Here is a 26,049-nt window from a genome sequence, read left to right on the forward strand (position 1 = left end):
TAAATATGATTTTTTTTCTTCCCTTTCCTTTTATTTCCCTTGCAATGAAACAGACAATGTAATATGATCTGACAATAAAATGGAATTTTTAACCTCCAGAGAGTTGAACTATTTCAAGAGCTATCCTATCCTAAGTAACATGACATGGCTTGGTTGCAAGGGTGTAGGCGTAGTCCTGAACCCAAACACTCCGTTACATTTCTCTTCCAAACTATTGCCGACTCTGCCTAATTTTGGCTTCTTACGATTATTAGGAAAGAGTTGTGATAGATTAGTACAAACTCCAGACCCCCTTTTGGGCTGGCTGGATGGGCCCAGTAATTGTCAATATCACCGACTGCCTATCTAATCCAGCCCATTAAGTAGGTGGTTAGAATGTTACATAAAGGATGTGGAGATCAAGTGGGAAAGCACGGATTACAGCTATGCAGGAATGCTTGCAAAGTTGGCCTTTTCTCCTCCATTTGCAGTGACGAAGGCCTAAGGCTTCTCACCTAAGATGATGATATCTCTCAACTTCTTTTTCTTTCTTTGGTGGTTTCCCCCTAGTAGTAGCGTTTGCATTAATTCCCATAGATCTATGTGACATTCCTCCTCAGAGGAGATTATAATACGACACCGAATATATGTAAATGACGTTTCACCAAACAAGTCATTAGAAGAGTCTGGGTTAAGTATTATTTTTTTACGGTGTTTGATCCACACTTAGACTCCAATTAATCTTTCTCATATTTTAATTGATTTTTATTTTGTTAAAGTTTGGGCCATAGATTTTTTTTTTTTGCTAATTCATATATCTGTAATTTGCATTATTCGATTTCATTACATATCAAAAAGGGCGCTTCGCAAGGAATCTTTATGAGTTTCAATCTTCACAGTTTTGGTTAAGAGCAATTTCGTCATTTTACTTGGCAGAAAGTCTCTCTGACTTCAAGGTGTATCGGATGCCTACCCACTTTTTTATTTTTTTATTTTTTTTATTATTTTTCTCTCATTCTTTAAAAGAAAAAATATGTTCATTTATAGAAAAGCTTTTCACTTCTACCAAGTATAAAAGATTGAGTGCTTTAATTGGCTATATTTACCACTCAAAAGATAAGTATTTCGCTTTCAATCTGTAAAAGCAGACAAAATAATGGATAAAGAAAAGAGATTCCATTAATAAGGTGCAATGAGAAAATCTTGACAGTCTCAACAATACCTTTATAGGTGTATTCAAAACTTATAAACTTCTTTTTATTTTTTTATTTTTTTTTTATTTTTATCCTTATTCTTATTTTTAAAAAAGTTTCTTTAAGTCAAGGTTAAAAAAAATGATTTTTTAAATATACATGTGATGACGAAATCTTGACTGGGCTACTTGGCCACACTTGACCGTGACTAATATTTTACTATTACTTTCTAAAAAAAAAAACTTATCACTACTATATTTTAAGAAGGTGGAAGGAATCTCTGGACTTACGCGAGAGTCCAATTACCTAGCTACCTCACACAGCTGAAAAACAGAAAAAGAAGATAACAAATTATTTGTATTGTGATGCCATTCCAGGAAACTTGGTTTCTTTCTTGTGATTTGGACTCTCGCCCAACATTTCTCCTGAAAAAAACCAGCCCAATAGGTAGGCCTGAGCTTAAATGTGGGCTTCATTTGGGCCATACCCAATCTTGCGTAACTCTAAAGTCAACCCATTATCTTTACCACAAAGAAAAAAAAAAAGGTTAGAACACATTATAACAAGTTATTAAATGTTACGATACTTATGTAACAGGTTGTATATTAAAAATGAAACCCATCTCGACATTTGGCCCCCAAAATCCCAGCCTCTAAGCTTGCTTAGTCTGGGCTGGGTTGGGTTTCTCTAGGCCTGACCCAATATAAGTGTTGCTATAAGAACAAAAGGAAGGGTTCTCTGTCTTGAAGCGCAGCCTACACTAGTGCTTTTAGAGAGATAGACACCTAAGAGTACTAGAGTAGATACGCTCCTAAACATATTCCAAGAACAATTTATTAGTTTTCTTTAAAAAAAAAACCAAATTATTAATTTAAGATAAATTCTGTCTGGAAGCATAGCGTACACAAGTACCTCTTTGTGTCTATCTTTTGTCCCCCACTATAAAATGACATATTTGCCCCTGTCTTGTTTGGAGAGAGAAAGGCTCATGGAGTACTAGCATAAGCTATACTCCGCCAGGAGAGAGTACACTGTCATCCTCTCTCTCTCTCTCTCTCTCTCTTCCCCTCCTCCCATGAAATGACTTGGCTGCCCTTCAATGTATGAAACTATTCCATTGTATCTCTATTTCGTTTTCTGGGAGAACACTCTTCCTATGATATAAATCTGAATATAAATATAACTGTTGGATTTAATCCGTTCTAATAGTTAGATCAAATCCCTAAAATACATATGTTAAAGAAGAGCAAAGAGGACAGGAAGAAAAGAAGTCAAAACGAATCCTACTATAGAATCGTGGGAAGAAGACAAAGGAGGTGTTAGTGAGTAAGGTGATACAAAGGCTTTAGTTTTAGCATTAATGTTGTCTCTACCCTTTTCATAAAGTTTCTACATGGGTTTTATTTTTTTAGGTGAAAAATGGGCTTTGCCATAAAAAAAAATTATGGGCTTTGTCCAGCAAAAATATCTAATGATGTGATGGATTTGGATGAACTCAAATAGTTGAATGTAGTCCAGTGGAATTTTTTTATCTTTATGGGAAAGAATTTCTTGTGGGAGAATGCAGTTCCTACACATGTGAGAGAGTCAATGGAAACATACAAGGAAATATCATCAAATGAGTCATTTTCCATTTTATGGGGGTGGGGCAGATCATTTTTGCCCTCATCTGTCTGGACTTAAGAGCCACACTCTCCCATATAAATCATTTTCCTTAGTTATATATTATGGACAAGTGTTTTGTGTCGAAGAGTAGCCCTTGTGCCCATGTTATATAGGGGGAGGTGCGCCCCAGAAGGGCCACGGTGGTCATCACGCGCCTTCTCCTCCTATGACACAAGGGTCGCTCTCAGATAGAAAACTTTATCATTTTTACTAAATAAACTCTCGAATTCTGTAAACTCTGACATTGAATTTTTTTTTTTTTAATGTAGTTTTTTGTTTTTTGTTTTGTTTTTGTTTTTTTTTTCAAACAAGTAAAATAGGAATGGTGAGGGTAAATTTGGGAAATGAACAATCAATAGAGGACAGCCAAAATTCCATGGTTGCAAGGAAAATTAAAGGAAAAAATGTGAAAGCAAAATCAAAACTAAAATGGAAACCAGTATGAAGTCATTTTTCAGACGTGTATACCGCTAATATAGTATCTACCAAAAAAAAAAAGTATACGGGTAATATAGTAGAAAATCCTCCAACGGCTAGTTTTGAAGCTGTTCGAATTCCACCAGGACAGCCTTGGCACGCAATTCAACGGTAATATTACCGTTGGTGCACGTTTCAAATCCTTATAAAACCCTATACAGTCTTGCCCCGATGGAACACCTTTACTAGTTTTCATTCTTGCTTTCGATTTTTCTGCTCCTTTCTCCACCTCTCTGGTTTCGAACGATCCCGCGATCTAAATCGTTTTTTCTTCGATCAAAGAAATAATAATGGAGACTCCCGCATCAATGAGAAGAATTACAAGATCACAGGCTTTGACTGCAACGAACAACATCCCAACGTCAAGTAAGCGATCTTGTCATGTTTTCGATTTCCCTTCATCTCTCCTCTTGATAAGTTTTCGAGTCTTTTTTCAGTTTTTTGATTAAATTTCTAATCTACTTTCAGGGAAAAGCGAACAATCTGAAAAGAAGTCTCAATCGAGACAAAGAAACTTGAAAAGCGACAAGTCGGCGCTTAATGATATTACGAACGATTCCCCCATTGTTGGCCTTGCTGGTGGAAGCTTGGAGACGCCTTCCTCCTTTGCCAAGAAAAGGAATCAACCCAAGAAGACCCCTGGTTCTGGGGAGGCCCTGCTTCGGGGTCAGGTCAAGACCCTCTTACAGAAGGTCGAAGAAGAGGCTGAGTTCTCCAAATTTTGTGTCGAGCACCTCCCGTCCCTCCATCTCTCGGGCGCCCTTGGTTCTCCATCGGGGCTTCTCGCCCCAACTCCAGCGAACACACCCCAGATCCCCAATCTTTCCTGCGGCGGAGATATCAAGAACATTCTAAACGGCTCCGCCTCCGAAATGCCGTCCTCCAATGTAGACGAAGAATCCAAGATTCCTCAGGTCTGATCAATTTCTGGACCAAATTCATCTTATTAGGTTCCAAATTTTTTTGTTGGCCTATTGATGAAACTCGACTGTTGGATTTATAATGTACAGGCGGTCATGGACATAGAAGAAACGAAGCAAGATTCTCTGGAATCTGTAAGGAATGTGACGATTCGGTCTTTACTGTTTGATTTCTCTGAGAAGTCAGAGATCTCTGATTCATCAGAATGCTCGTCTGCGCTGACTTACCAAGGCGAGACTCACGGCCTAGAGAAGTCAGTTGAGGAAGACGATGCTTCAGTTTGGTCCATTCAGGTCAACGCTAGTACTATAGACGAAGATGAAGATGGAGAAGAAATTGTAGAAGGAGAGGAAGCAGAAGGAGATGACAACTACTACGAGGAAGAAGAAGAAGGAGAAGAAGAAGAAGAAGAAGAAGTGTTTGACCAACTGTGCGAGGGTCTGAGCAAGATGATCGTTCAAGAGAAGAGAATGCCCGAGTTCAAGGGCAAGCATACCCGGTTCGTGTACAACAATGACGACGAGATTGAAGGAGCAGAGGAGGTCTCGGAGAGTATTTCACCTGAAGTATTGCGTTTGAATGGTTTGCCCACTCCGAAAGGGAAGCACCTTCGCTTCCACCAGGAAGAAGAGGAGGATTGACAAATGGAGGCAGAATTTCTTATTCTGTTGTTACTTCTTTCTTCTGTATGTTTTGAAACTCGAAACTCGAAACGATTTTGATTCCTGAACGCAATTGCTTAGTTTTGCTCCTGAATGTATGTCATATAGAGCTTGATACATTTTCAGATTGTTTAATTGGTGGTATGTTTTGCCCTCTAATTTAGTCAACAAGAGAGAGATAAAAAACAAAACACTCAATTTGACTATTTGATTTTGATGGCGGGGTTGTGATTTCGAGTGTTTCTCTCAAATAATTGGTCTGATTAGTGTTTCTCTCAAATAATTGGTCTGATTAATGTTTCTCATCGTTATGCTCCGTAAAATTTGGACTATTTGTGGGGAAGTAGGAAGAATGAGAGAACCAGTAACCGCACTTACAGTTTATCACAAAAAGGGGAAACAATAAAGAACAATGGGTTGGAGTGGGGGGCGGGGGGGGGAGATTGGAAACTCAGTGATTTCCCTTTTCCAGGGAGGGTTCCCATTTGAGGAGGGTTTCCTAATGTTATGCAACGCACCGCACAGCACCGATCTCTTGGGAGTAGATTTTTGAGAGTTTCCACCAAATAATGCTCATTGTTATGCAACGCACTGCACCGATCTCCAAGGCATGAACAGTAGAAGACCAAATCTGGGAGCTCCACAGTTGACAACAAAAGTCGGAATACAGTTGACAATTTCTGTGCCCACCAAATAATGCTCATCGTTATGCAACGCACTGCACCGATCTCCAAGGAATGAACAGTAGAAGACCAAATCTGGGAGCTCCACAGTTGACAACAAAAGTCGGAATGCTCCACAGTTGACAATTTCTGTGCATGCCACCAGTGGATGGATTTGTCACGAAGGCTAATTTTCCTCATCACTTCAGTAATTTCCTGAAGGCCCTGTTATTTCCCCTCTTTTCTAATCTAAGAATATATTCTATTTCTGTTGGCAATAAAAAAGAACTGACAAAATCCTGTACATTCACGGCGTTAGTACAATTGGAATGTATGCATTGGCCCAAATTAATTCTCCTTCTAAAAATTTGTTTATTACATTTAAGGCAAAATGGTCGTGGTACGTGCAGAAAAATAGGAATGCAGAACGTTCGAAGCTCGGTGAATTGTTTACGTAAGTGATATGATTGACACGTGTTAAATATGTTAATCCTGCTATATGATTGACACATGTTAAATATGTTAATCTTGCTAACAGAGTTGTTTAATATTATTAATATTTAAATAAATAAATAATAAAAATCTCAATATAAGCGGACTCTCTCATCTTTTCATTCCGCTTAGAAATCTTGGCCCTCTCTTTCTCTCTCTCATTGATTCTTCTTCAAGGTTGTTCATTCTTTCTTCTTCCTTTTTCACCGCTCTCCAGTCTAGTTGAAGTTTTGTTTACCAATAATCAGTGAAGATTTACATCCATGATAAATTCTCATAGGTTAATAATATCTACCCAATAAGTAATAATAAAATCCTAGATATTCAACAAAGTTGTAAATAGTTCACTTTATAAATTCAAATTTGTCTTTTGCCATACTGTGAAAATCCCTTTCCTTGTAAACATGGTATTTGGATATGTGTGTCTTTCATATGCTTAGTGCTTGAAAATAGTTATGTTGATTTTTTTCTTATCTCATCCTATTTTGAGAGAGAAAGAGAGAGAGAGAGAGAGAGAATTGAGATTTCCCAACACAATCTAAGGAGGAGTCCGTTTATATTGGATTTTTATTTATTTATATAAAAAAATATTAGACAAGTTAAGTAACCACATCCGTCCTCTCTCCACCCTAAAAACTAGGAATCAGTTACAATATAAAAAACTAATAGATGGTTTAGATTAATCTAAACTTAAATCGACGGTTAATATTAAAAGAAAGTGAAAATAAGATTGCAATACGTATGTCTTGCTACCACTCGCCCTACATTTAAACCCACAAATTGACGCCGTTAGGTTGATTAAATAATTTTGAAAACCCGAAATTGCCCTTTTCTTCTTCTTTCAAAACTCTTACTCTATTTCAGCAGAAATTTGGATCTCCCAAACAAAACCCAAATCCCCATAGCTTCCCATGTAATCACACAATCAACATCTAGTTTAGATATAATCTCTGGGTCAGTTTACATGGTGTACAAACGATAAGAACACTCAGCTATGTACTAATTCAAGAAGACATGAACCCAGTGCATTGTGTGTGTGTGTGTTTTATTATTTATTCTGTATCCACCTGCGGGTTGCCTAGATGGTTAGGACAAGCTGGGGATAGTGTGGATTAGGCGCACAGTCTCAGGTTTGCGCAAGCTAGCTCGGATACCTTGGTTATAAGAAAAAAAACCAAGGTGTTAATTCTCTCAGATACCCAAGTTATGTTTCAGCCTACAAGTTACACAGCCAAACTTCAGTTTGAGTTCCTCTCTGGGCACGGAGGAAGAGGACGATCACGGGAAAGCACCAGTAGTTTGCTTTTACAATTACACACCATTGAAATTTTTTATTCTCTAACAGAACAACCCATCAATGATTCATTTTTTAGTTCTTGATTTTTAGGAAGTCTATATGATTTGTAGCTTGAGCTTCGCCCAAGAGGCTCACAACTGAGAGAGAGCCACCAATTGAGGTGATTCCACCTTTCGCCATCAACCCTCTATTTCATTCACTATCCACACACAGTTGCAGAGGCGTTTAAACAGAGAACTCCTGAATGGTAAGCTGGTACCCTCTCTGTTAGTGAATCTATTTTTGGAGATCAGACCATAGCCTCCGAAGGAAATGGGAAATTTGAATTGGGTTTTTTCAGGCTGACAAGAAAAAATTTCTAACTGCTATGTCGGTATCTGGTACAGAAATACATCAAAGAAGACCATCACTTGGGTCACAAACAGAGATGAACCCCTCTCTGATAAACATTCCTCTCAACTCAAGCTCTTAGAGGATGGGAATCTGGTCATTCTTGACTCATCGAAAACGGTTCTCTGGTCAACAAATTTGACCTCCATGTCCTAGAAGTCTACAGAGGCAGCACTTCTCGACTCTGGAAATCTTATTCTGAGACATGTCTCCAACTCCTCTTCTGATCTGGGAGAGCTTTCATCACCCTAGGCACACTTGGTTGCCTGGTGTTAAGGTTGGGCGGTACAAACTCACCAATAAATCACAGCCCAACATTTCAGTTAATAATTCAGAAGATATTTCTCCAGCGCTAGGCCCTGCTATCTCTGTCACTTCCACACAAAGCTCTGCTGCAACCCCTGCTAGCTTTGTGTTCCCACGCAAAGCCCTGCTGGAAGCACCACCTCCTCTCCTTTTAATTTTTGTGGGGCTTTCGGTTTCTTGAGTGAGCAAGCTTCAACTCCTTGTGAGTTTTTGCAAAGTTTCAGTCCACGTAACACAACAGAGTACACAAATCTGAAGTGGGAGGAAGAAGAAGAAGGGTAATTATGTCTTTTTGTATTCTAAAACTAACACCTCTTACAGTGTTAGTTTTTTGAGTTTAAATGTAATAAACGAATTTTCAGGGGAGAGGACGTAATATAAGCAAATGCCAGGGGTAATTATGTCTTTTTGTATTCTAAAACTAACGCTTCTTACGGTGTTAGTTTTTTGGGTTTAAGCGTAATAAACGAATTTTTAGGGGAGAGGACGTAATATAAGCAAATGCCAGGGGAGGTTGATGTAAATCAACCTAGAAAATATGATTTGGTAAGCCAGGGAGTAGCTATTTTCACAACAGCTCTGGGAAAGCATTTGGATAATGTGTGAAATTTCAACTTCCCTATTACAATATCTGAAGCTTTTTAACCGCCGGTGAAAGCTTAAATCAGCAAGACATTATGCAGGAAATTGAGTAAATTAATTAATCGATTTGAAGTCACTATAACACCCTTTGAGTCAAAACAATGAGGATCATATCAAAAGAGTATGTTCTTCTCCATTAATGGCTGTTGTCAAAGAAGAGCTTCAGCTTTTCACCTCAGACCACCATTTCGCTTGAATCTGTAATTCTGTATAGAAATAGAAGTTCATCAGCATCATTCTGACAAGACTTATCTAATGGGAACAGAAACAGGGAGGATAGGTAGGAACCTCAAAGTTCAGACAGGCACTTCCCACTGATGAAATCAATGATGTTCATGACTGACTGATCAAGTGTAGCAGTCACCGCCGCCAAATTTTCCAGGAATTCCTCTGTAGTAGGTTTGTCACCATCCACTAGATCTGTCACAGCTTTTACAAATATTGCTGGGACCGTAGAAAGATCAGCTGCATAGGCCACTGCCGCACCCTGAAAGAGAACGGGCTAGCCGCATTATGGAACTCCAAGCTAGAAATACAGCAGTGAGCCGGGGAGGGGGAGGACAAGTTAACAGAAAACAAAAATAAAAGCTGACCAACAGACAGCCCAAGTGAAAAAGAAAGCATGAACAGAATTGACACAAATTACCAAGTGTGGAAGTAGGAATTGACCTTAAAACAAAGAGACTGGAAAAGAATCTTAGGCAAGATCAACCCAATATTTAAGTCAACAGGTTAATTGGTGCAAGGATCCTCTCCCGTCACTGGAGTTCCAGTGAGAAATTTTTATTGGGGGTAGGGCCTGCAGGATGACTCCTGGCTTCTCTCATTTCTGACTGGTCACTCGACTCACTCCAGTCACGGGAGAGGAGCTGCTCCTGGTCAACTGAGTGGCACCCATTGGATGAACTGGAAGGTTGCCTGACAAACTACAGCTACAGATAATTTTAATCTAGAACTTTCAGTTATGGAAGAAAATTGCTTGAAGGACATCCATCTAGAATGGGACTACATTCACATCCTCCAGAGGACAACCCCTCTTACAAACCAGTTAGATCTTTCCATCCAATATCTAGACTCTGTACTACAGCATACCTCCTTGGATGTCCTTCCATCTTGCTCAAACTCAGAGATAAATTGTAAGGCCCCTAGTTTTTAAGAAAATCGAATAATATGCTTTGCAATACCCAAGATGTACTAGAATGATGGTTGCAGGTTCACGGGATTCCAGTTAGAGGGAAGCTCCAGTACCATGTTCAGGCAGACATGAAAGAAGAAAATCCACCAGTGCTTTTTATGTTGCCTAATGGTTGCTGCATCAAGTTGGCAGCCAGCATCATAAAATCCCCATAGCTACAAAACCTTGATAACTATAGCAGACTTCACCGGTTCATAAACAAATTTCTCCATCGACAAAAGGAACCAGGGTGATGAGATTACTTCGTTCACTAGGATTAATTAGGGGTTGTTTGTGTAAATTCCTCTCATTATTTTATTCATGTTGATAGAGTCGTGCGATAGTGTGGACTTTGATCCAAAATCTACTTCAGTCATTGAGTACGTTAGCTTTTGTTACAAGTCTATATGCATGTAACCATCGATTCAAGTTTTTATAAAGAACTTTGCTTCTTCTGGAAGTTGGAGGTGGTTCGGCTATTGCTTCTCTCTCTCTCTCTCTCTCTCTCTGCTGCTGCTCTTGGTCTCTTCTCAACTCAGGTATTCCTCCTTTCCTTCTCTTCTTTTCCCTCCCTGTTTCTTATTCTTTCCTAATTTCTGTGTTTGCGCCTTGCAGTATAGCTAATTTGAGGAAAGTTTGCAGGAATTACATCTCTACAACTCAGTTCGAACTGAAAACTTGGGGATTGATTCTCTCCCTAGGGCGATCTTAAACCTTGAATTTCAGTCCAAAACGATCCCTGCCATAGATTTAGGGCACGGTATCGGATCCAGTATCGGTCACAGCCAATACTGATATGATACCAATCCGTATCAGACAGTATCGGTTCGAATCAGCTGCAAATTAGAAAAAAATGTCGCCTTTTTTCCCAGTACCAACAATTTGTATCAGTATCGTATCAGTATTGGTCATGGCCAATACTGATATAGATTGGTCGCATCAATGGATCCACCAATACTGATACCTAAAACCCTGCACCCTGCTAAGAGAACTAGGCTGTGAACTGTTGCTGAATCCGAAACTTCCGCCTACCTGGTTTTCATAGAATTTTCCCATATACTTCAGTTGATCCTTGAACCTGTTTTGGGTGGTTTCAATAGGATTGAGGGTTGGAAATCACCCCCCTAAAATCCTTGGTTGATTGCATCAACGTTGAGATAGTTCTCTCAACCAAGGAGAACCTATTCTCTGCTGGCTTCTAGTTTTATGAAAGATAGAAAAAGAATAATTATCTTCTTAATTTATAAAGAGGGACATATTTCTTCATAATTACAAATGGCCCTTACTTCTTTAAGTGATATCTAATTACCCCACCTATGCTGAAAATACCAGATTTGTCCCCTCCCATTCAAACTAATTACCTTTATGTCTCTGATTTTGTTTCCTCTCCCAAAAGATCCTAAACTAGAATTGCTACAATCGATTGACTTTGACTTATTTACCTCTTGGGTGGGCCTACATCAATCCAAATTTAGGGTTTTGGAACCCAAGGATGCATCAATTGTATCAAAGCCAAAATTCTTCGAATTTTCTTACTATTGCTGGACCCTCTCACATCACACAAATAGAAAAGACCAAGTAGGACCGTCTACACCAGTTCTCAGTTTGGAGCTCTACGGATAACTGATATGCCCTGAGAAAGCAACTTGAGCCAGATATTCCCTAGGATGTCACATAGCAATTCTCAAACAGGGATTATGGTATCAAGGTTGAGGTTAGCCGTAGTGCGTTAGCACACTGTAGTTTTTCAGCTTGTTTTGAAGCAGGGAAGGGAAAGGCTTACCGAACATGCCCGGCCCTAATTGAGTTAATTGATCAATCACCACCAGAGTTTAATGGAGAGAAAGAACCTGAGGATTTTCTTGACTGGTTGATCAAAGTCGAGTGGATTTCGCCTACAAGTCCTTTTACAAATGATAAGAAGTGCGAGCTAATCTCACCAAATTCACTGGGTATGCATGTTTGTGGTGGGATGACATGTTACAAACAAGGCTAATTAAGCGACTTGAACCCATCACAAATTGGGAGGCTATGAAGTAGATAATGAACAAAAAAAATTTGTTCCTCCTAATTTTGAGAAGATGCTCTTCAACAAGATGGTTATTTCCCATCAATACAGTAAAAGAGTGGATACAGGATACTTATTCTATGGAGTTCCACAAATTGTCCTACAAATGCAGACTCTAGGAGACAAAGTAACAGTGGTTATTAAGGTATATCAGCAGGCTGAACACCAATATCTGGTCAAAGCTTGCCATGGAAGACTTCAAATCAATTGATGTAGCAACTGCATATGGCAAGATTGCAAAAGAAAGTAGTCATTTGAAGGAAACGATCAAGACTTCTTCAGCCTACAGGTCTACACCCAAGACTGAAAAAAGAAGAGTGTTCTAATACTTAATTGGAGACCAGCATTCACTTCTGACTGAAGAATAGTGATAATACCGCCCTGGACAGAATCGAATTCAGCTGAAGAGGCTTGGGTTCTGGAAGAACAGATCGAGTGCTAAATCTCCCCGTCCAACCACCTGATCAGCCAACCCTTTTGGGGTTTTATTTCCCATCACTGAACCTTCCTTCGATCCAAGTATCAGCTCCATCTGAGCTCTCCAACCACATCCACAGGTCACCCCTCCCACAACCCTATTTTGGATTTATTTCTCAAGACTGATATCCAGATTTTTGTGCTATTTGATCTGGTTTATTAGAGCTTTAAGGGACAACACTGGGGGTTATTGATTCTCAATTACCCTTACATTAGTCGAATTCATTACAAGGGCATCTTGGGTTCGCAACCTAACTCAATAGAGTTGAATTGATAGGAGCGGGAGAGCTGATGCAGTTATTTGGCTCACTAGGATTAATGTGCAAATTCCTTTTATTATTTTATTCATGTTTTTAAAGTCATAGGATAGAGTATGGACTTTGACTCGAACTCTACTTCAGTCATTGAGTTTGAGTAGGTTAGCTTTTGTTACAAGTGATGCAGATTAATAACCAAAATAGGCTTGTTTTATTAGGAATAAGCCTAGGCTTGGGTTATATATGTGTTGGGCCTTCAATCCATGTGGTTTGGAGTGTATTGGGCCACTTTTTTTGGGTCTAAAAGAGGGGCTCTAAGATTGAGTACGGGATTACTAGTTAGTTTCCTTTTTAGTTGGGCTTTGATGGGTTTAATTAGTTTCTAATTCCAGTTGTTTTATTTCTTAGTTTACTTTTCCAGATTTAGTAACTAGATGTTAGTAATCTTTATTTAAGTTTTTTAGTAACTTTGAAGTTACTAAATTGTAATCACCCCCCCATTAGGAGGAGGCTCATTAGTAGCCCACGATTTATACAAACCAAAAAAACTGTTGCTGCTACAATGTCTCTGCTGAGATTGCTTTGTGTATGATCAAAATGGTGGTCTTGTGTTTGATCAAGGCTGAAGGAATTGGTGTTTGATCCAATTGACTCTTTGCGGCGTGAAGTCCAAGAGGTCTCTTCAACTATTCTTTCTTTCTTTTCAAAGTTAATTGCAAGGTTCTTCAAACCAGGTAAGGGATCTGAACTGCTTTTGATTTCTAGTTCTGAAAATTTCAAGTTTCTCTCCTGCTGCCCCTATACTGTTCTGAAGATCCAGCCATCATATGACTCTCTTTTTATGATCGAGTGTTAAGATTATATAGAGAGGAACTCGACCTTAATTTGAGGTTCATCAGACCAGGGAATCAGCAGTTATGGGATTTCTCCCTATTCTGGTCGATCCTAATTTCGGCCCAGACTTGTGAATCGATCTGTTATGGATATGGCTGATTGGTTGCTGGTTTTATGCTTCATGGTTTAGTCTCAGATATTGGTGCTTTAAAGTCCTTGTTTTCTGGTTACCATTCAGTTATAGAATTTCTGAAACTGAGATCGATTGGACTGGTTTGAATCTTGCTATTGTGTCAGACTTTGGTTCATGGATTACAGTTGTTTTTTAATCGAATTGAACTACTTTCAGTCCCTGGTTTAGTTCTAAAGGTTGCTGCTGGTTTGACCTGATTAGTGCTGCCATATTGAAATCGATAGCTTGCTGGACTACCTTATATTATTCTGATTTTTTGTTATGTTGTTGGGTTGGTTATGGTTGTTCTTAGTTTAAAAGTTCCTGCAGTTGAGACTTGGTTAGACCCCTATCCTAGTCTACATTAAGTGGTATCAGAGCATGGCTGAGAACAATGCCCCCACCTTAGTTACTATTATGGAGCTGCTATAGAATATGAGAACTGAACTGAAGGCTGAACAGCAAGCTTTGCGGACTGAACTGAATGCAAGGTTGTTGGCTGTGGAGACCCAACCACAACAACCTACTGGTGACTCACATACAACACCTGAAGTGGAAGCCCCATTGAATGTAGCTGCTCAGTTGGCTAACAGGAGAGCAAACCCTAACCTGAGAGCACCATAAAGGGTTCCTGCACAACAGAGTTACACAAGAGATTCCCAGAAGGTTAAGCTTGACTTGAAGGAGTATGATGGTAGACATGACGCCCAATTGTTCTATGATTGGGTAGTTGCTTTGGATGACTATTTTGATTACTATGACCTACCTGAGGAACGAAAGATGAAACTAGCTCGTGCTAAGCTAGTTGAGGCTGATCATGATTGGTGGAGAACCTATGAGCAAGAGTTGGACGACCGTGGTAGAGAGCCTATTACTTGGGAGGAGATGAAGCTTGAACTATCTGACAAGTATTTGCCACGTAATTTTAGAGCTCGTATACAAGACCAACTGAATTCTCTTCCTCAGGGAAATATGACTATGGTGGAGTATATGAATAAGTTTGATGCACTTTATTCTCGCACATGCATTAGAGAGAATGAGAGGCAACTACTTTCTCGGTTTCGATTGGGATTGCGAGCTGAAATCAACTGGGGAATTGGTGTTGTTGATGTATACTCAGTGAGGGATTTCTTTGACAAGGCCTAACGAACAGAGGAGCTCATAGCACAGGCTAGTAAAAGGTTTGATTATCCAGTTGGAGAGGTCACGAAGAATTTTCCAGTCACTAAACCTAATAGTTCAGCACCTCCAAAGGCCACCTTTCCTTCACGGGATGATTATAAAGGAAATGCACCTATGATAGGCAACAACAAGGTACAGAGCTTTCATTACCAAGAGGACACTTTGCCAAGTCCTGCCCACATAAGCAAAGGGTTAATGCAGTGGCTGAAATTGAAGAAGCCAACGGGGAAGATGAGTCAGCCCTTTACCCCTACCCCTTGGAAGATGATGATGACGACAGTAGGTATAACCATGACCAGGGAGATACTAATGATGATGGCAATTATGACATTTACGTGATTAGGAATGTCTTGGTGGCTGAAACCATGGAAGAAGACTCCACTAAAGGATTCTTCATTGAAGAGAGCATAGTAGACAAGACTAAAGCTGTGGAAGATAAGGTAGAAATTGAAAGCACTCCACAACACGTCTCTGAGATTCATGAAGAGAAGGAAGAGTTTGTTCCAACCCTTGATGAGAATGTTACCAATATTGAAGACTCTATGCACACGACATTCACAGTTGGTATTGATTCAGAGGTTGAGCATATAGAGTTTGTTATGCCATCATGGTTCTTTGAAGAGAAAGCTCCACGCCTTGAAGACTACCTTCCAAAAGTCTACAAAGCAACCTGAATTCTGTTTGGGAACGATTACAACTGATATTCACATGTTGTTCCCACCTCATCACTACAAAATTCAAGGATGGATTTTTTCAAGATGGGGAGAGTTGATGCAGATTAATAACCAAAATAGGCTTGTTTTATTAGGAATAAGCCTAGGCTTGGGTTGTATAAGTGTTGGGCCTTTAATCCATGTGGTTTGAAGTGTATTGTGCCACTTTTTTTAGCCTAAAAGAAGGGCTCTAAGATTGAGAACGGGATTACTAGTTAGTTTCTTTTTTTTATTAATTTCCTTTTTAGTTGGGATTTGATGGGGTTAATTAGTTTCTAATTTCAATACCTAGTTAGTTTCTAATTTTCAGTCACAAGTTAGTTTCTAATTCCAGTTGTTTCATTTCCTAGTTTACTTTTCTTGATTTAGTAACTAGATGTTAGTAATATTTATTTCAGTTTTTTAGTAACTTTGAAGTTACTAAATTGTAATCACCCCTCCCATCATTATTATAAATAAAGGAGGAGGCTCATTAGTAGCCCACGATTTATACAAACAAAAAAAAACTGTTGCTGCTGCAATGTCTATGCTGAGATTGGTTTGTGTTTGATCAAAGTGGTCTTGTGTTCGATCAAGGCTTAAGGAATTGGTGTTTGATCCAATTGACTCTTTGCGGCGTGAAGTCCAAGAGGTCTCTTCAACTATTCTTTCTTTCTTTTCAAAGTTAATTACAAGGTTCTTCAAACCAGGTAAGGGATCTGAACTGCTTTTGATTTCTGGTTCTGAAAATTTCAAGTTTCTCTCCTACTGCCCCTATACTGTTCTGAAGATCCAGCCATCCGATGGCTCTCTTCTTTTGATCAAGTGTTAAGATTATATAGAGGGGAACTCGATCTTAATTTGAGGTTCATCAGACCAGGGAATCAGCAGTTATGGGATTTCCCCCTATTCTTGCCGATCCTAATTTCTGCCCAGATTTGTGAATCGATCTGTTCTGGATATGGCTGGATTGGTTGCTGGTTTTATGCTTCAGTGTAGTCTCAGTAATTGGTGCTTTAATGTCCTTGTTTTCTGGTTACCATTCAGTTACAGAATTTCTGAAACTGAGATCGATTGGACTGGTTTAAATCTTGCTGTTGTGTCAGACTTTGGTTCATGGATTACAGTTGTTTTTAAATCCAATTTAACTACTTTCAATCCCTGGTTTAGTTCTAAAGGTTGCTGCTGGTTTGACCTGATTAGTACTGCCATATTGAAATCCATAGCCTGCTGAACTATCTTATATTATTCTGATTTTCTGTTATGTTGTTGGGTCGCTTATGGTTGTTCTTAGTTTAAAAGTTCCTGCAGTTAAGACTTGGTTAGACCCCTATCCTAGTCTACATTAACAAGTCTTTAAATATGCATATAACCATTGATTCAAGTTTTTTTAAGAGAATGAATGGAACTTTGAGCTTATGCTGGATCTTGTGAAGGCAAAGGTGGTTTGACTGTTCCTTCTTCTTTCTGTATCTGACTCCCTGCTGCTCTTGGTCTCTTCCCAACTCAGGTATTATTCCTCCTTTACTTTCATTCTCTTCTTTCCCAGTTTTCTCTGTTTGCGGTATAGCAAATCTGAGGAAAGTTTGCTGTTATCCCTCTCTACAACTAGGATCAAACTGAAACTTTGGGGATCGATCTCTCCCCTAGGGTGACCTTAAACCTAGAGTTTCCGTCCAAATCGATCTCCCTGGTAAGTGAACTAGGCTTCAAACTGTTTCTGAATCTGAAACCTCTGCCTACCCGGTTTTCAAAGAATTTTCCCATCTCATCGGGTTGATCCTTGAACCTGTTTTGGGTGGTTTCAATAGGATTGAAAGTTGCAAATCACCCCCTTGAAATCCTGGTTCAATGGGACCAAAGTTGAGAGAATTCTCTCAACCATGAAGGGAACCTATTCTCTGATGGTTTCTGGTATACAAAAGGTGGAAGAAGAAGATATATCTTCTTAATTTATAAAAAGGACCATAATTCTTCATAATTATGAAAGGGTCCTCACTTCTTTAAGTGGTGTATATTTTACCCTACCTTTGCAGAAATAGCAGATGCTTCCCTCCTCTTCAAAACTATTTACCTTTACATACCGGATTTTTCCTCTCTCACAAGATCCTAAACTGTTCACAGAATTTACAGAGTTGCCACTATCCATTCACTTTAAGTTAGTTATATTTTGGGTGGGCCCACAGTGATCCAAATTTAGTGTTTTGGAACTCGAAGCCGCATCAGGGGTCCGGACAGGTAGAAAAGAAAAGGAAGAGAAAATGTTGAAGACTCAAAATGAAATGCTATTTTTTTATTCTATAATGATATAAATGGAAGAAACAATAACTTTACCTCCATATCTTTTACTGTGGCATCATTTGCAATGATGGATGCTTCGTCCTGAGGGGACATATCCAAAGAGTCCCCAGTAGACAGTTTTCCAGTCTGAGACATGCACAAAAGAATCATTACCACCAGCCCCATTTACTACCCCGTTAGAAAACAGAGATGTTCAAATGTTATCAAAGAGAAATGATATGATAGTATAGGCAGCGTCCTACATCAAGGATTAGGAATATTGCACTTCGTGAGAATGCTTAACGATCTACTACATCTTTTCGTTGATTGACCATCCAATAGATAACAAATGGCCTAAAATTTGTCTATTTTCATATCCTAACTAATTGAAGCAAAAAGGGTACTGATAAATGACCTTGAAAGAGTAAATTATGCAACCAAAACCTAACCTTCCCAGTTAAGATTGTGTGAAGAGCCCCTATTTGCAAGAAAAGTTTACATTTGGCCAGCAATATCAGATAAGATCCTAACTGGTGGTCATCTGATTCAGAGGGGAAGGATTATTAAAAAGGAGTCCAGTTTGAAAGGAAGATGAGGAACCATTTGATGTAGCGCCACCAGAAATTGAATAATAATAATAATAATAATAATAATAATAATAATAATAATAATAATAATAAAAAGGGTAAGGAATAAGACCAGCCAGTGTGGCAAGAAACTTAGTATACAACTTGATTGCGGCCATGGTGACTCCTTTTTGGAATCAAACCTTTTTTTCTTTTTTTGCAGAATGCATCAGTCATTTGCTCCCAGGAAAAGATGGATACAGGAAGCTGGCTAGTGTACCACGTGAAAACAGTTTTTGAGGGGGAGGAAGGGCGCTAGTTTGATCATCTCGAAAGGGAAGAAACATTTGATGATTCTATGATATGGTTGTGATAGGCATTTGCTACGAGAAGTCGATGGGCTGATGGATGGAAGGTAATTTTTATCCATTTTTTCAAATCTTTCTTTCACGAGTCCAGCTTTTGACTCTCAGACTGCGTTAGGGGGACATCGGTGATTCTGCAAAAGACAATAATATAGGCCAGATCAGCAGAGATGACTTCGACTATCAGACTGGGAGATGTAAGTGTGTGGGCAAGGTATCAGATATAGATAAGGAAGAGGATCTGCAAGACCAGCAGGTAGAAGTGCTTCACACGATGGGAAGCACGCACGGATGCCAAAGATTACTCCTTGCCAGTGTGTTTGACTCCTCTCCTAACAAGCTTGCTACCTAGGGAGGTCAACGACAAGTTCACAAACTATAGATTTATTGATCAAAACACTAAAGAACAATGAATAACACAAATAAACAACAAAGATAGTTACAAATAGCTTATAACAATTAACACAATCTGACAGCATTTACCATACAAGCACACAAAATTACAACAAATTACCAACGTACATAACCAATGGACAAGATGTTAATGCCCAGGCTCAGACCTAAATAGGGTGCAAGCATTATCGCTCGCTTGACCAAACAAAGCACTTAGGGCAACAATGGTAAAAGGAACAAAGCTCATGCCTGGTTTGCTCAAATAGGAAAAGCACACAGAAGTTTTACCTTCAACTGTTTGGAATGCCATGGGTGCACCGATTACCTTACATGATAAATTCATGTGTCAGTAACCTGGCCCCTTAGTCACGAGCTGATACATTCTGAAAGACCCTCCACATCCCATATACAAGATGTGAATTGTTATTGAGACCAAGCAGTCCTCCAAGGGAATCTATCAATGTTTTATAATCACAAAAAATCAGGTGGGGTTTCCTAAAATGATTAAATGTTTAGTCTCCACTGCCTCTATTGCAGTTCAAGTCTAATTAGAATTTGGTTACTGATATATTCTTAATAATTCTGAGTCCACAACCTGATAGGCTGGGAGTCGAGCAGAGGTCAATCTCCAATCCTTATTGTGATTTGAATCAGTTGAGAGCAATGTGCAGTATGTTATCCAATCCCTTGAACATAATGACCAGGCTTCAGAGGTCACAAAGGGTAAACAAAAAGGTGGTAGGGACATTTTGTAGGAGTCCTGCCGCCTCTTAAGCACTATTAAGATATAAATCCAGGCTTCTTGTGTCAACTTATTTGCTACTTCACTCTTCCTACTCTACCTGTCACTTTGCTTAAAATTGGTGTTTGTGATCTCTATGAACCACTTTGCTTTCAAGAAAAAAAGGTCAGAGTTAAGAAACAGGTTGAGGGATTATATCAAAGAATGAAGCACCAAAAATTAAATTAAAGTAATGCCGCATCTGTTCCCCAAAGATTGTCCACTTTGAAGAAACACACATTCAAAAGATTTGATTTTCATATTCTAATACCTCACTTTCTTTAACTTGTTTTCAAGTTTGCCTCTCAATTAATACTAATTTCACTTATGAAATTGTTAGTGTGACAAAATGGGTAAAATAAGAAGCAACCAATTTTTTTTTTTTTTACATTAACTGCTTGAAACAGAATACATTTTTCAAACAGTCAAAAAGCCCAAAAGTGGACAGCGCTGAGGAACAGAGGGAGCATAAGATTTGAGATTTCATGCCTGTGATCAAATATCCAGTCTAAGCATATGGTTGGCAGAATAATCACCTTCAGAATAAGTTTCTGCAAGAGATTCGGTGTTGAAAAAGTCTGCTGGGCACCAATTCCATACTGATCAAAAACCTGCAGAAGAAATAGAGAGATTGCAAATAGCTCAAAAATAAATAGAAGTTACATCTTTTTTTAGCAAGGAACTATCTGTCATCAGATAGAATTATTTTGATGTAAAACATAAAAGCTTGAAATTTTGGTTTCATTAAGAATATAGGCCATCTACATTCAGACATAGATGATGGCTATGGTGGTATCGCTAGGTTTCAAACTTGCTAATTTTCTTTCACCTTTCTTCACTTGCAACTCTTCCAATACTTTGTAATTCTCTTCTGGATTATCATAAATATTTACTTTTCACAATTAAATTCCCAAGTTTATCCAATAATTCATAAAGTCCTAATCCCATGGACTTTTCACTTTCGGGCTTCATGTTTGACCTTCCTATCCAATATGTTCTAAACATCAAAACCCCAACCTTCTCCTTCGTCACATTACCATCCTACGTCATCCCCCTCGAACAGATCAAGAAACCCTCAAATATAAATTCATCTGGAAAAATAAATAAATATATAAAACAAAAAGAATGCACATAGTTACTCTAAATAATAACTTTGTATTTTGTTTTTCTCTTGGTAATGAATTCATTTATTTATCCAAAAAAAAAATCATTTCTCACGACTCTCATAACTCATTGATTGGGTAAAGTTCCAAAAGAAATGATGTACAAGGAACAATATATTTACAAAGACTTACAGGTATAGGTATTCTTCTATCATGAAAAGCAACTTCAGAAGCCAGGAAGACATCCCCAATGCATGCTCCTTTGGCCTGAAAATTTTCAAGTCTAATGTGTTATTCACATTCCATAAACAGTATGTGACAGTTAGTTATACAACTTATACTGCAGAAAAAAAAAAAATTTTACTGCTAAAACATTCTGACCCAGAAAGGAATGAAATGTGTCATTAGGATAAAAACAAAATTACCAGGCAACTACTACTTTCATAACAGAACTAGAGTTAAGAGGGTGGAAGGAAAAGTCTAGAAGAGCAGAAAGATTAATTATTCCTTGTTATTTTCAAGGAGGAATGAGAATGTACAAAGACACCTACAGTCTAGCTGGAAAATAAATGGGGAAGGATGGGTGGAGAAAATGACAAATCAGAGTGCCAAAGATAACAATAAGGAAAATAGTAGCATTCACATATTTAAACTACAAACGACTAGCAGACTCGGTGCAGGACTCCATATATTGATCAGAAAATGAGAAGCTGTTCAATTTTTTATACAGTCAGGCTGAAACAATTTTTTTTTTTTTTTTTTTTGAAACTGGATCCGATAAACGAAACTATACAGACCTGCAAAGATGTATTACAATGGTATGTAGACAGTTCCTGCATTAGTGTAAAGGAATCGACACTACAAAGTGCTACTTATATTATTTTTGTCTTAAGGACAGTAGTAACACTATTATATATTAGGTGAACAGCAGTACAGGGAAGTATCACAAACGCACCTTAAAGCCCCCACATGTGCCTGCATTTACAATAAGGTCTGGTTTTAATGCTTGGATAGAAGCATATGTCACAAGGGATGCAGAAACTGTGCCTACACTATTAACTCCTGAGGAAAGATATTTCAATGAATTAGTAGTCAAGCAACAACAGAATAATATGCAAAAACACGCATATAACTAGCTTTACAGAGTTGAGATATTATCCCATTAGGCCACAGTCTTGTATAAACAACAACAACAACAACAACAACAACAAATCCAGCCTTTTCCCAACTTAATGGGGTCAGCTACATGGATCTGTGCAAAACAAAGTAGGGAAAACTAAGGTCCAAACAAATAGGGGAAATTAAGAAATGAGAGATGAGAAAAGAGGAATGAATGTAAGAGGAAAGAGGCACAGCCCAAGAAGTCAGGAAATTCTCAGCTAAATGGGGTCAGCTGCATGGATCCTTGCCCTCCAATAGGCTCTATCCGAGGTCACACTTGGGACAAGACCAAGACTATGAATGTCATTCCTCACAATCAATTCTAGTCATTTTAGGCATGCCCCTAACTCTTTTAGCTCCTTCAATCAGAATAAGATCACTTCTCCTTATTGGGGCGTCCCCAGGCCTCTATTAAACATGAACATACCATCTCAAACGACTTTCTTGGAGTTTTTCATTGATTAGGGCAACTCCCAAATCATCTCCAATACATTCATTCCTTACTTTATCCTTCTAGTTTTTTTGTGCATCCATCTTAACATTATCATCTCTATATCCCTATTTCCATAGCCTTGTGCTACATTTAAATTGAATAAGCACACCAAATAACGGATCGAGATGTAACAAGAAGCTCTTTACGCTATTATTCTTTATTAAAATATATTACCCTTACTAGTTAGTTTAAAATCTAAATGCTACCAAATAAAGACAATGATAAGGACATCATCCAGGGATTTAGGATGTATCAGAGGGGACGCAGACGTACAAAGCAACATACCACTTCCTTGTGGTTAGATGTCTGTTACTAATTTATGTGGATGCATATTTATGTTTACTCATGTGTAGCTTACTTTATTTTATTTAGTGTCCAAACTGCTATGTACTAATGTTGTAAAAGAGTTATTAGGGAGTTTGCTTCAGAAGTAGTTATTAGGGAGTAGTTATTGCCGGAAAAGTAGTTATTAAGGAGTTATTTCTCCTCCTTTCTTTTCTAGTTGGAACTTTTGAGACTTTCTCTCATTCTCTGCAGCATGAGTGATTATTCCCTCCTAACCTTGGAGTGAATCGAAATTAGTGTGAAGCCAAATCCCCTTCTCTTTCCTAACTCTTCTCTCTTAGGCTACCACCCTCTTCCTCTCCCCTATTCCTTTTCTACCAGTCCTGATTTACCCACTTTTACCTTAAATTATAGCCTCAAACACAATGACGATTCATCAATTAGAAGCAAAGAGGCACTAAGGACAGATTCTAGGAGCTTGGCAGTGACTTGGTACATGATCACAGAATTCCAACTCGTGGGACAGCTAAGGAAGATATTTCCTATCAGGTACCCTTTATTAAATTTCCATGAATCCTAGAATGAATTTTCTGCACTTGTATTTTGGAATTTTCCATCATTCATGGCTGTAAATCTGATTTTCCACATGTATGTTGTGAATTTGTGTTAGTAGACCTTCCCAAACTCAAATTCACTTAATCCTTAGACTTGTATTAGATTTCCTAAACCTGTCCTGCACCACACAATCTACCATCACCTGAGGAAGAAAAATTCCAGAAACTACAGGGTGCAGCAAGTGATATATATTCTGACGTCAAAAGATTCAAGTAATTACAACCTATTCACTTTGTGGAGTCAGTTCAAAAGAGTAGCCATTTTAGGAAAGCAAAATACATTAAATCCCAAAAGCAGTAAAATATGCTGAACCAAGACATAATCTAACATAGCTCATTCCACTCAGACAGACCTGTCTGCACTTGGACCTGAAAACTTGCTCACTAATACATTCATAATGAGATTTATGGGTTTTTAAGTTGATAGCCACCATATTAACAGGGGATGGATGAGCTAATAAGAAATACAAATCATATAATGACGACACAAAACTCTCCAAGAAAGAAATAGCAATGCAATCACTTCCTCTTCTTTTTTTCCTGTCATTAATGGGAGAGGTGTATCATCTATTTCAAAAGTTACAAATGTAGTACATTCATAATGATACAGAAAAGGTTGGTGGGCAGGGGGTTGTCATGTATATTTCCTATACATATGTTCATTCATCTTTCGAAAAACTAAAGAAGAAAATAATGAGAAAACCATATCGTTACCCCAAACTGGATCTTTTCCTGGCCAGATTATATTGATATGTAGATCTTTGTAAATACCATGATATCTTACCCAAGGAAACCCTTTAGGGAACCTGTAAAGACAGTAGAAATTCCATCTCAAAACAAAAGAACAAAAACCAGCAATATAAGAGAAGTACTAACCAATAGAACATTGGATGTTGTTCTAATGACTGAAAGAAGCTCACAGAAAGGACAACACAGTGACTAAGAAACCACAACTGCCTATAGTAATAATGATTTCTTTGATTAGAAAACAAGGTGAAGCCGCAAAAACCCAAATGGATGACCGAAGTCATCATAAGTAATAAGAATGACATCAAAACAAGCACCATCAAAGCTAAACGGAGAAACATAATCTATAGTTGCAAACACGATAATTTCATTCAGTTTCCCTCATTGAACATTTGGGCAAGAAAGACGTGTAAATGAATGAAAAAAACTGAAGCAATTGGACTAGACAATCGTACTAGAAAGAAATATCAATAGTATGCAATTTTTTGTTCGAGTAATCTATAAAAAAATATATATTCTATGCAAATTTTGAAGAATTAAACTAAGCTTTTGGTAACAAATGAATGATGATAAACAAGTGAATCCAAAAGAGAAAGTAAGTTGGCTAAAAGTCTAAAACCCTATAAAAAAGAGAGAGGTAGAAATAAGCTAAGTGAAGAAAGAAGTAACTGACACAGAGTCAGGATCCTCCGTTAACTGAAATCTGTTCACAAGTGGAAGCGCTTCAGACTGCATCGCTGTACTCCGAGCCAAAACCGGAGGATGAAAACAGAAAAATTAAAAGGAGAATAGTAGAAGAAAAAAAAAACGAAAATAGAGAAGAAGAAAAAAAAACCCAGGTCAATTACCTATAACAAAAACGATGGTGGAGATGGGCTTCTCCTCCTCTTCAGCTGCCATGGCCTCCTCTGTAACCTTTGTGTCGTCTTCAGGAGGAGCCATGGCGCTCGCTCGTTCTCTCAGTTTCTTCTTTCGAGCTGTCGGACTCCACGTTGCGCGTGAGTGTGTGTGTGTGTGTGTGTGAGTGAGAGAGAGAGAGAGAGAGAGGGTTAAAATTTCTTGGTACGAAAAATAAAGAGAATGATATTCTAGAGTAGAAAATCGAATGTTTTCATTGGTTTAAACTTTTTCAAGGCGTGTTCTTCGAATGATCCAAAAACCAAGTTCGAAACTTCCCAATGGTGGAAGGCAGACATTGAAGTGGAAGAATTCTGATACGACGATAGGGACTAGAGAGGCACGGGGATCCATCCCATACTTTGACTACTTTTGAATTCTAGTCGCACGGGCCATACTAACCCTACTTTATGGGAAAGAATTTCTTTTGGGAGTATGCAGTGCATCAATGGAATCGTACAAGGAAATATCATCAAATGAGTCATTTTCCATTTTATGGGAGTGGGGCAGATCATTTTGCCCCCATTTGTTTGGGCTTAAGGGCCACACTCTCCTATATAAATCATTTTTCTTAGTTTTATTATGGACAAGTGTTTTGTGTCCGAGAGTAATCCTTGTGCCCATGTTATCGGGAGAGGTGAGCCCAGAAGGGGCATAGTGGTCATCACGCGCCTTCTCTATCTGTGACACAAGGGTCGATCTCAAATAGAAAACTTTATCATTTTTACCAAATAAACTCTTGACTTCTGTAAACTCTGACATTCATTTTTTTTTTTTTGTAGTTTTTTGTTTTTTTGTTTTTGCTTTTGTTTTTGTTTTTTT

At 38.4% G+C, this 26,049-nt stretch overlaps 3 protein-coding genes across 3 annotated transcripts in view; 1 reads left to right on the forward strand and 2 right to left on the reverse strand.

The window, feature by feature from the left end:
* Positions 1-3,486: 3,486 nt before the first annotated feature.
* Positions 3,487-5,103, forward strand: LOC122073330 (troponin T, skeletal muscle-like). Its single transcript, XM_042637904.1, has 3 exons — positions 3,487-3,680; positions 3,783-4,228; positions 4,325-5,103. Exons 1-3 carry the CDS (start codon positions 3,605-3,607, stop codon positions 4,874-4,876), a joined length of 1,074 nt encoding a protein of 357 aa, XP_042493838.1. The 5' UTR covers positions 3,487-3,604; the 3' UTR covers positions 4,877-5,103.
* Positions 5,104-8,538: 3,435 nt separating this feature from the next.
* On the reverse strand, positions 8,539-25,531 carry LOC122073333 (5'-methylthioadenosine/S-adenosylhomocysteine nucleosidase-like). The gene is made up of 9 exons (XM_042637908.1): positions 25,179-25,531; positions 25,004-25,067; positions 24,298-24,389; positions 21,986-22,092; positions 21,223-21,297; positions 20,464-20,538; positions 17,877-17,969; positions 8,975-9,173; positions 8,539-8,892 (listed from the first exon to the last, which is right to left on the reverse strand). Exons 1-8 carry the CDS (start codon positions 25,270-25,272, stop codon positions 8,976-8,978), a joined length of 798 nt encoding a protein of 265 aa, XP_042493842.1. The 5' UTR covers positions 25,273-25,531; the 3' UTR covers positions 8,539-8,892; position 8,975.
* The window catches only part of LOC122073332 (5'-methylthioadenosine/S-adenosylhomocysteine nucleosidase-like), a 37,578-nt gene continuing 20,067 nt past the window's right edge, over positions 8,539-26,049 (reverse strand). The window contains exon 9 of the mRNA XM_042637907.1: positions 8,539-8,892. The gene's annotated coding sequence lies outside the window, so the exon portion shown is untranslated. The remainder of the gene's footprint in view (positions 8,893-26,049) is intronic.

This window comes from Macadamia integrifolia, chromosome 3, assembly GCF_013358625.1.
Source record: "Macadamia integrifolia cultivar HAES 741 chromosome 3, SCU_Mint_v3, whole genome shotgun sequence".
In the NCBI taxonomy this organism is placed as follows: Eukaryota; Viridiplantae; Streptophyta; class Magnoliopsida; order Proteales; family Proteaceae; genus Macadamia; species Macadamia integrifolia.